The sequence below is a fragment of the Mytilus edulis genome, chromosome 3 (assembly GCF_963676685.1).
Source record: "Mytilus edulis chromosome 3, xbMytEdul2.2, whole genome shotgun sequence".
Classification (NCBI taxonomy): Eukaryota; Metazoa; Mollusca; class Bivalvia; order Mytilida; family Mytilidae; genus Mytilus; species Mytilus edulis.
The window spans coordinates 95,658,811-95,670,610 of record NC_092346.1 but is presented as its reverse complement, the minus strand read 5'-3'; the positions used below and the strand labels follow the sequence as shown (position 1 = coordinate 95,670,610).

Sequence of the window (11,800 nt, the reverse complement as noted above, 5' to 3'; positions counted from 1 at the left end):
AAATAATATGAGAGCAACATTGCAGAATTGTTTCTTTTCCGTTCTTGTTTTTTTACAATATGTATGGTCATTTCAATTTATAAGGTAGAATTAGATGCCCCAAACGAACTTAATGTCCATTTTTTTTTAAAATGTATTAAAAGGCGTAAGAAAGTGCCGACTAATAGCCAATCAAACGTCACGGTGCATGATAGCACGATAATATACCTTTCCAGAATCGCAACAACGCTTCAATATGCTCGTTTGATTTTGCTGCTCTTCCAAAATTTACGCCTGTTTTGCTCCAGCGACCAGTATTACAATTCAACACTGTTTTAAAAGTTCATTAATCTGTTACTTCATTTACATTTTTGAGCAAGACTGACTGTTTATTAAATTCAACAAATGTCAACATTATCTTCATCAATTTTATTATTTAATAAAACATTGTTTTTCATTACAAGCTATTTCATATATTAATATACAGCTAGTGAATATTTGTTGTTTACCGAAAATATAAGATTTGAATTATATACGCAATGAATAATTTCTGTGAAGTTACTTTTATTTCCATGACATATTTAATTTACGAGTACAATATAGTAAAACAGAAAAACAGAAACGGTAAATATACAGGAATACCTAAAGTTTCGTAAGTAATTGCAAGGGACCACACGTTACTTATTTTTCACGAGTTTTCATAGCACTTAGCAATTTTTGAAACGAATATGTGAGATAAAGATCTACTGCATTTTGGCAAATTCAAATTATGTTATACATCTTACTATTTTTTTTTCAACAGATTCACATTTTTAAAACCGTGCATCAATATTTAAATTTTTTAAATGTCACGTGTATTGTTCATTCATTTGTTAAAAATTGTTAAGCGTGCGAATTTACTAAGAATACACGCATTTAACTAAATTCGATAAAATTTGAAAAAAAATAAACGATACATAAATCAAGGGTGTTTTGCTTGAGTGATTTACCTGTACAAAGCTCGGGTCTCAACAATGTTTAAAACGAATTGATGCCAGTTTGAAATAGTTTAACGGGGGCGTGGCCTATTAGTTTGACGTACATTACCATCAACTTGATTTCAATTGATTGACTGCAAAGAAATCTATTTGACTGACGTTAAAATGAATTGAAATGAATTGAAATGAATTAAAAATAATTTTTAATTTTTGTCAAGCTTTATCAAATGACGATTAATCTCATTTAAATATCGTTAACACGTTTTTGTCCGTTCAAGCTAAATTCGGGTTACTAGTGCGTATGTTAAAGATGAGAATGAATTAAGAGGAATGTTATGTGGACATATTATAGACAACGCTAATGAATATGTTGTTTTTTTCTCAAATAACGAAACAAATGAATCATTTGAAGAAGATATGATTTGGATCGATTTTCGCACAGAAGTTGAAGAGCTCAAATGTAGTGGGAAATGGACAAATCGAGCAGCTGACCTTTTGCCACTTGCTCTTTCTAATTGGAGTAGGAAGCCAATCAAAATCTTCACAAGTCTTTCCCAGAAACCAGTGATAGATATAACACCAACTTTATGTGAGTCTGACCAATCAAGTTTTATTTTTCTTTCCTACATAACATCAGAAGATCACTCAATTCCATCTCATTATGATGGATGTGTCAAGAATAGTTCACAGGCAAGCCAGGAGCAGCCATGCAACAAACATGCAGAGAAAGACCAAAATGACGTACAGAATGATGCAATTGAAAATATAACAGACCAACAACCAATTACTCCTTCAAAGACTAGGAAAAAGGTTGGGCGGCCAAGAGGAACTCCTCTACGAAAATCGCATACGTTTATGACACCTCCTAAAAAGAAACTCTATAGAAAAAGAAAAGCTACTCCAGATGAATGGAAAAAGAACATACGAAAGAAGTTGCGAATGTCTGGGAAAGAATATGTGTCACAAAGAGGGAAGCCTGTACATCAAAAGGTGGTTAAATCTGTAGATTGCAGCAAGTGTAAATTCAAATGTAGCCAGAAAATTACTGAAGAAAACAGACAGAAAATATTTGATTTATTTTGGTCCCTGGAATCGTACGAAAGGAAAAAGGATTTCATCATATCAAGAGTAGAAGAAAAACAAACAAGAAAGTACATCGACCCAAACAATGATATCACACAAAAGAGAAAAAGAAATATTCATCGATCATATTTCTTTGATATTGGAGGTACGAAGACAGTAGTTTGCAAAATGTACTTTAAGAAAACATTAGATGTTGGCGATGCTTACATTGACAATGCCATGCAAAATGAGTCAGGTGGAGTATTTATTGGCGCTGACAAACGAGGTAAACACACACCCCACAATAAAACCAAATCAGAATATTTACAGAAGGTGAGAAGTCATATTGAGTCTTTTCCTGCTGTCGAAGGGCACTACACTAGGAAGTCTTCCAACAGAAGATATCTAGGAGCAGAGTTGAACGTACCCAGGATGTATCAGCTTTATCTTGATTACTACAAAGAGTCAACTCCACAAAACCAATTAGTTAGTTTAACAATATACAGAAAAACATTCAACGAAGAGTACAATTTCTCATTTCATGTTCCCAAAAAGGACCAATGTAATATTTGTGTTACTTATGACAGAGGTATTGCAGATGCATCTATTTCAGAAAACGAAAAGAAGAAGTATTATGAGCACCAACAGATGAAGATGAGAGCGAGAGAGGAAAAGAAGAAAGACAAAGATAAATCTAAAACAACTAATGATACCTTTGTAGCAACTTTTGACTTACAGGCTGTATTACAAACACCTTGTTCCTTAGTCAGCCAAATCTACTACATGAGGAAACTGAATTGTTATAATCTGTCAGTTTATAACTTAGGTACCAAAAATGCAACTTGCTACTTATGGTCAGAGGTAGAGGGTAAACGTGGAGCCTGTGAAATCACAACCTGTTTATATCTGCAACTGTTGTCTCTCACAGCCAATATCAAGAATGTAATTCTCTACTCAGATGCATGTGCAGGGCAAAATAGAAATCAGTTTACTGCAACTGGCTTAATGCATGCTGTCATCAATCTTCCAAACATAGATATAATTGACCACAAGTTCCTAGAAAGCGGACACACCCAGATGGAATGCGACAGCATGCATTCAGCAATCGAGTTTGCGAAGAAAAAAACTGAGATTTACATCCCAAGCCAGTGGGCAACAGTTGTCAGGATGGCGAGGAGGACTAATCCGTACTCGGTTGTACCTATACAACATGAGGATATCTACGATTTCAAAAAGCTCCAAAAGACAACACTTACCTACAGCAAGGTGGATGCCAACGGTGAAAAGGTCAACTGGCTGAAAATCAAATGGCTACGATATTCCAAACAGGAACCTCAACATATATTATTTAAGCATACATTTGACGAAGACTTCAGAAGATTGAGGATCATCGAGCTTGACAAAAATGGAGTTCCTGTAACAAGTATTAAAGGACACGAATTGCCAAGAAAATACAAAGGAAAGCAACCAATTACATTGGCAAAGAAGAAGGATCTTCTTAACCTTTGCAAAACCAAGGTTATTCCCGCTGAGTATCACAAATTTTACAAAGATCTTCCTGCCAATGGAGAGGTTCCTGATAATCTACCGGACCCGGATGTAGAGGAAGAAGAACAGGACTCAGAACAAGAGTGATAGATTGCATATATGCTTCAAGCTTTAACATTTTAAAAATTCTGATCAATATAGTCAATTCAGTAATTCTTACAAAAATATCTTACAAATTTACATATTGTTTAACGATATTTCTATCAATATATCAATAATGATGTTTGTTTCAATTCATTAATTGATTATCTTATATTGGATATTGCGTTGTGGTCTTTATTTTTAAGATAAAATAATGATAAATTTTAATTGCCAACATAAGTTATTTCTTTATAACAGGTTATGGCATATTTTGTAAAAAATAAACAAATTTGTTTGTAATGCCAAAAAAACATAATGCCTGTTATTGTATTCTGTCATACAAATTATTGTTTGATAAGATAAATTTTGATATGTCAAAAACAATTATCTTCTGTTAAATGATTAAGGCACTACTACCAGCATTTTTTTCATATTTAACGTAACAGCCAAAAGGTCATAATGGTACTTACCGTGTTATGGTACTATCATACCATATTTTTAAACATGGATATTTAATTGCATCAATACTGTATCACCCGTAACTTGGTTTTGGCAATTGTGTTTTCAATGTTATACTATGTTTTATTATGTCTCAATCAATTTGAAGCAATAAATCAATTGTCTTACTTATTTTGTTCTTATGTATTTGATAATTTGTTAGTAAACATTGAAACTGAAATACAAAATCATTTATTTACATGTAATAACTTTTAAAGTACCCATAAAACTTAAAAACATGCCGTCTGAAAAATGCTATATTTTCAGTTATTTGGTTGTGGCATTAACCCAACGAAATTTTCTTTTTAATTTTCTGATATCTGAAATTTTGAGAAAAATTTTGAGAAATATAGTTAATTTCTGGAAACCATCCGTCTACGAACGAAGTGATACCAATATATCAACATAATTTTTTTAATTTTTGTGGTCGTATAAGTCATTACCAGGACAAGACCTATTAACAAGTCTAAAGTGCTGATATAGTTAGTATACTGTCACTCTTTATAGACATGATAGAAGTGATAGCCCTTAATTTAGGATTTTTTTTACCCTTTTTTGTGTTTTGAGCACAAACTAATAAGATAGAGAGAAACTAAACGGACTAAATGATAAGCTATACAAGATCAACAAAATAAAGATTTGTGTCATGAATTTTATTTTTGCCTATGATGAGGAATGTGGATATACCAAATGCTCTTTCATGTCTCTAGTTGTGTGAGGCACAGAAACAAAACATTAAACATTAAATGCTTTTTCATGTCTCTAGTTGTGTGAGGCACAGAAACAAATCATTAAACATTAAATGCTCTTTCGTGTCTCTAGTTGTGTGAGGCACAGAAACAAATCATTAAACATTAAATGCTCTTTCATGTCTCTAGTTGTGTGAGGCACAGAAACAAAACATTAAACATTAAATGCTCTTTCGTGTCTCTAGTTGTGTGAGGCACAGAAACAAATCATTAAACATTAAATGCTCTTTCATGTCTCTAGTTGTGTGAGGCACAGAAACAAATCATTAAACATTAAATGCTCTTTCGTGTCTCTAGTTGTGTGAGGCACAGAAACAAATCATTAAACATTAAATGCTCTTTCATGTCTCTAGTTGTGTGAGGCACAGAAACAAAACATTAAACATTAAATGCTCTTTCTTGTCTCTAGTTGTGTGAGGCACAGAAACAAAACATTAAACATTAAATGCTCTTTCGTGTCTCTAGTTGTGTGAGGCACAGAAACAAAACATTAAACATTAAATGCTCTTTCGTGTCTCTAGTTGTGTGAGGCACAGAAACAAAACATTAAACATTAAATGCTCTTTCGTGTCTCTAGTTGTGTGAGGCACAGAAACAAATCATTAAACATTAAATGCTCTTTCGTGTCTCTAGTTGTGTGAGGCACAGAAACAAATCATTAAACATTAAATGCTCTTTCGTGTCTCTAGTTGTGTGAGGCACAGAAACAAATCATTAAACATTAAATGCTCTTTCGTGTCTCTAGTTGTGTGAGGCACAGAAACAAAACATTAAACATTAAATGCTCTTTCGTGTCTCTAGTTGTGTGAGGCACAGAAACAAAACATTAAACATTAAATGCTCTTTCGTGTCTCTAGTTGTGTGAGGCACAGAAACAAATCATTAAACATTAAATGCTCTTTCGTGTCTCTAGTTGTGTGAGGCACAGAAACAAAACATTAAACATTAAATGCTCTTTCCTGTCTCTAGTTGTGTGAGGCACAGAAACAAATCATTAAACATTAAATGCTCTTTCGTGTCTCTAGTTGTGTGAGGCACAGAAACAAATCATTAAACATTAAATGCTCTTTCGTGTCTCTAGTTGTGTGAGGCACAGAAACAAATCATTAAACATTAAATGCTCTTTCATGTCTCTAGTTGTGTGAGACACAGAAACAAATCATTAAACATTAAATGCTCTTTCGTGTCTCTAGTTGTGTGAGACACAGAAACAAATCATTTAACATTAAATGCTCTTTCCTGTCTCTAGTTGTGTGAGGCACAGAAACAAAACATTAAACATTAAATGCTCTTTCATGTCTCTAGTTGTGTGAGGCACAGAAACAAAACATTAAACATTAAATGCTCTTTCGTGTCTCTAGTTGTGTGAGGCACAGAAACAAATCATTAAACATTAAATGCTCTTTCGTGTCTCTAGTTGTGTGAGGCACAGAAACAAAACATTAAACATTAAATGCTCTTTCCTGTCTCTAGTTGTGTGAGGCACAGAAACAAATCATTAAACATTAAATGCTCTTTCGTGTCTCTAGTTGTGTGAGGCACAGAAACAAATCATTAAACATTAAATGCTCTTTCGTGTCTCTAGTTGTGTGAGGCACAGAAACAAATCATTAAACATTAAATGCTCTTTCATGTCTCTAGTTGTGTGAGACACAGAAACAAATCATTAAACATTAAATGCTCTTTCGTGTCTCTAGTTGTGTGAGGCACAGAAACAAAACATTAAACATTAAATGCTCTTTCCTGTCTCTAGTTGTGTGAGGCACAGAAACAAATCATTAAACATTAAATGCTCTTTCGTGTCTCTAGTTGTGTGAGGCACAGAAACAAATCATTAAACATTAAATGCTCTTTCGTGTCTCTAGTTGTGTGAGGCACAGAAACAAATCATTAAACATTAAATGCTCTTTCGTGTCTCTAGTTGTGTGAGGCACAGAAACAAATCATTTAACATTAAATGCTCTTTCGTGTCTCTAGTTGTGTGAGACACAGAAACAAATCATTTAACATTAAATGCTCTTTCCTGTCTCTAGTTGTGTGAGGCACAGAAACAAAACATTAAACATTAAATGCTCTTTCATGTCTCTAGTTGTGTGAGGCACAGAAACAAAACATTAAACATTAAATGCTTTTTCGTGTCTCTAGTTGTGTGAGGCACAGAAACAAATCATTAAACATTAAATGCTCTTTCGTGTCTCTAGTTGTGTGAGGCACAGAAACAAATCATTAAACAGGTGCAAACAAAGCAATTCAAGTTCATGAGGCATCAATTTAAATAAATTTTGACAGCAGGCTTTAATTCAAGATGTCCTTTTCTATAAATTTTTAAAGTACATGATGTACATGCAAGTCAGAAACAGCTTTGCTGAGGAACTTGCAGTGCTTTCTTTGCATATTTCCTTAAAATTCAAGAACTGTCACTTCTAGCATATTTTAAGTACTATATATACCATGGTTATCCTTCGGGTTCGTTTGTTTAAATATGTTAATGAGTAAGACACATGGTATATAAAATTTGTAATATAAATAAAATGATTGACAGCTTCAAGACTGGAAATTGATCACGTTACAGTTTTATCCAATGAAATGGAAGCTCGCGCAAGCCAGTCACTTTTGCGCTTTGTGTATGATCGTCTGTATATTTCATATAATAGAACCCCTGAATTTGCAGAAAGTAAAGAAAATGTCGGATTTAGTTTTGCGCCCCGTGTATGATTGTAGGCGCAGGTAATTTCATAATGTCATCAGACTGAGGTAAACAAAAATGTCGGATTCCACGACAAGGATTAAATAATTATTCTAATGACGGTAAGAATTGGTTTTTTTTTTGTTTTCAATGTATCATACAAATTAATCATATTTTACAGAATTTTCATCTAATTGAAAAATGCTTTTCTTCCGTTATTTTATTAGATTATTTATTAAAACACAATTTTAATGATAAAACAATATTTTAACGGTGGCGGATCCAGGGGCGTAGATAGTGTACGTCCCCTTATCATGTTTTTTCACAGATATTTGTAGCCGATATTTATTCCTTTTTGTATAGATACCCCCCTTTTTAAATCGAAATTTAATTGCATTTTCGCAAAGGAAATGATAGTTTTACATTTTATTTTTTTCAAAACTGAAAGAAGAAACACTTAGTAATTGTTTCCAAAATTAAGGAAATTCGTAACAATCCTATATAGTTTGAAAAGGGTTTCTTGAAATGTGGTACACATAATTTATTGCCTTTTCTTATAAAATGAAAACAAATGAAGATCTTGACCTTTTAGTATGTTTTACAGCTTCCTAAATATTTTAGAGGCGGATACATTTAAAAAAAAAAAAGAAAGGTGGAGCTTCAGCCATGGAATAACATGAACATGAATATGTTACAAAATGTATACCATGGCTAAAGCTCCGCCTTTTTTCCTTTGGATTCTAGTCGAGTTGCATATTTAATTAGCAAAGTATGGTACAACATAAATTTGCATATAATATACCATGGTTTTCCCTCACCACACTTTTTAAGTAAATTATTTCATAAAAACATCAAAGGAAAAAAATCCAATTTATGTTACAATAGTCAAGAAATCATTCAATTCCTATTGCATTGTACATGTTGTAAGCTGCTCTGTATATATATATACATCTTAAATTAACATCCTTATCTTCATAGCTGTAGCAAACAAAGGTTTAGTAAAATAGAATGAACAGCATCAACATCTTGAACATATAAGGAAAACTCCCCTTCAACTGTAAATGGATATAAACTTACAAAGGAAGAACCCTCAATTTCTTAACATATACATGTATATATACATTTTTGTACTATGTATACCTTTAAACAAGCTGTTATCAATAACAACATATACCTCTTTGATCTTGTTGATCTTGGATAAATCAACTCTTACAAATTATCCATTTAAATATTATCTTATATTGACTTTATACTCCATTCATTAATTCTATTTAGAATCTGGAATGAGGGTAACATTCAACAAAGTAAAATAAATAATTCTATCATATTTATCATTTAAATTTAACAAATTAACCTCATTTCATGCATTTATTTTAAAGTCATATTTTTATTTCTATTCACTTAAAGAATTTCCCCTATGCAGAATTACTCCACGTACGAAGGTATGAAATTTTGTGTTTTAACTCATAATCTTATATGCTACATTTACATGTCATCAAGTCTGAAATATTCTTTTTTCTTTGTAAATTTCTGCAATTGATTTAAAAACTGCAAAAAATTTACATGTCAGGACAATAGTATGACAGCCCGTATTTTGTTGTTGTTAAATTTGGTACTAAAACCAAAACAAGAGGCTCTTAAGAGCCTGTGTCGCTCACCTTCGTCTATGTGCATATTAAACAAAGGACACAGATGGATTCATGACAAAATTGTGTTTTGGTGATGGTGATGTGTTTGTACATCTTACTTTACTGAACAGTCTTGCTGCTTACAATTATCTCTATCTATAATGAACTTGGCCCAGTAGTTTCAGTGGAAAATGTTAATAAAAATTTACAAATTTTATGAAAATTGTTAAAAATTGACTATAAAGGACTATAATTCCTTAGGGGGTCAATTGACCATTTCAGTCATGCTGACTTATTTGTAAATCGTACTTTGCTGAACATTATTGCTGTTTACAGTTTATCTCTATCGATAATAATATTCGAGATAATAACCAATCAAAGAGCTGATAGCTCTGAAGTGGAAGAAGGTGAATAAAAGGTAACTTGAATTACAATAAAAGCAGCCCCACTTACCCAGGCTGCTTTGTTCCATTATCGTTAAAATGTATTTTTTTTCTTCAAACAAGAAAAGGTCATAAGTACATGGATTTCCCATCCGTACAATCATTTTCTATGTTCAGTTGACTATGAAAATTAGGTAAAATCTTTAATTTGGCAGTAATTAAGAAGATCATATCAAGAGGAACACATGTGTACTAAGTTTCAAGTTGATTGGATTTCAACTTCATCAAAAACTACCTCGACCATAAACTTTATAACCAGAAGCAGGACGGACGGACAGACTAGAAAACATATTGCCCATAAATGGAGCATAAAAATAGTAAGACTTGTTACATACCTGCCAACTTTTGAAAGTTCCCATATGGGTTTTTACTGCACAACAATTTTAAAGGTTACAATTTTTAGCGACGTATTTTGCAAGATCTGGATTGTCTAGAAAAAGTGTCATATTTGTATGATGAACTTACATGCCTTTTCCTTAAGTCTGTTTGCATGATTCTAGTTATATATTAAATCGGTAGAAAAAATATACATGAAGCTAGCAGACCAGGGTTTATTTTCCAGATTAAGAATATTAGATGCTTGTTGAAATTTCAAATTTTGAATTATGCACAAAGATGGACCTTTAACAGGTTGGGAACAACACTCCAAATGAGGGTAACCTAACTGGAAGATCATCACAACCCACTGTAAAAAATGAACACAAAATAGAATTTTTCAATAAAATGCTGAAAATAGGCTTTAAAGTATTAAAATGCATTGCAAAAAACAAATATTTCATTAAAAAAATTTAAGTAGAATATTCCTATGATATTCCTTTTCATATTGGATACAAATTTTATTGAGTCTACTGCAGACACTTTGTAGTCAAAGTGTTTCAACTGAGGTACTACACAGGCGTCAAAAGGCGTCATTATGGAGTAAAGGGGGTGGCGTCAAAAAGCGTCATTATGGAGGAAAGGGTTAAGTACTGAATGGTCAAAACATCTTGTTTTTTTATCGACATAAATTTTGTCATAAATGTAACCAAATGATGTAGAAATTGTGTTTTTTCTTCAAATTTCCATCAAATTGTAATGTTTATAGTTCCATTATTGCCTCTCTATTTGAATAAAATAAAATAATAAGAAGAATCTGTTTCTTGTTTTGTTTTGTTTTGTTTTTGACAAATGATTGTTCACTGCTAGCAAATGAATCATTATATTTATATATCTTATCTGTATATATTTTTGTTCATGTCTTCATCTCCTTATCATTTGTAAATGTATAGACAAATAAGAAAGAAATAAGCTCCACATGTATATTTGCAACATCGTAAATTAATTCAAAAAACATACAGTTGAAAACAAAATTGTGATATAAACTTCAATTTAATCCTTGAAAGGAGGTCTAGATTGCTAAAATAATTTATAAATTTTAATTTTTTTATTTGTCCAAAATCATTTAAATTCATTTAATCAACATCCTTTTATGATTATTTGATTAAAATATTAATCATTTATAGTCTTTTTACAATTTACATTTTTAAAAGCAAAATAACTGAAAACAGGATAAAACAAAGGGAAGTAACAAAAAAGTATTTCAATATTCCCAATACACATCGTTTTGATAACAAAACGGCAGTTAGCCGGAGGTAAACATCGTTGATTACCAGTATGTTTGACACCCAAGCTGTCAAGTGAAGCCATATAATTATACATCTTCATTGATGTTCAGGTAAAATTTAACACAGGTGTCAATTACACCCGTACAGTAGTAAGAAATGATGAAATATGGCGTCTGAAAAATTTCATACACAGGAGTTTTTTCTCCTAAACGGGAGGTTCACATGTATGTTACGAAGGGCATCTAATTCACATGACAAAGGAAAACCATGAATAAAGACAACACTTTATATATCCTTTTTATTTATATAAAAACAAAATCTTCTTGTCTGCAGGATTGCAAATTCGTAACTTCAAGGGCGAACTTGTAAACAGGGCGAGTTGTCCCGATACCAAATTCACGCATGCGTAATACAAATATCTACAGTTAAAACATCCTGTTACAAGTAAACAAATAACGTTCATGTGGATGAGATGAAATCTAATAATTTACATAAATAAAAGGGTCATATTTACGATAGTGATTGTTTTACAATCATAATTTACA

The 11,800-nt window shown here is 32.1% G+C and overlaps 1 protein-coding gene across 1 annotated transcript; it reads left to right on the top strand.

Annotated features, from left to right (window-relative positions):
* The first annotated feature begins 1,266 nt into the window (after positions 1 to 1,266).
* On the top strand, positions 1,267 to 4,278 carry LOC139517845 (uncharacterized). The gene has a single exon (XM_071309305.1). It carries the CDS (start codon positions 1,287 to 1,289, stop codon positions 3,651 to 3,653), a length of 2,367 nt encoding a protein of 788 aa, XP_071165406.1. The 5' UTR covers positions 1,267 to 1,286; the 3' UTR covers positions 3,654 to 4,278.
* Positions 4,279 to 11,800: the final 7,522 nt, after the last annotated feature.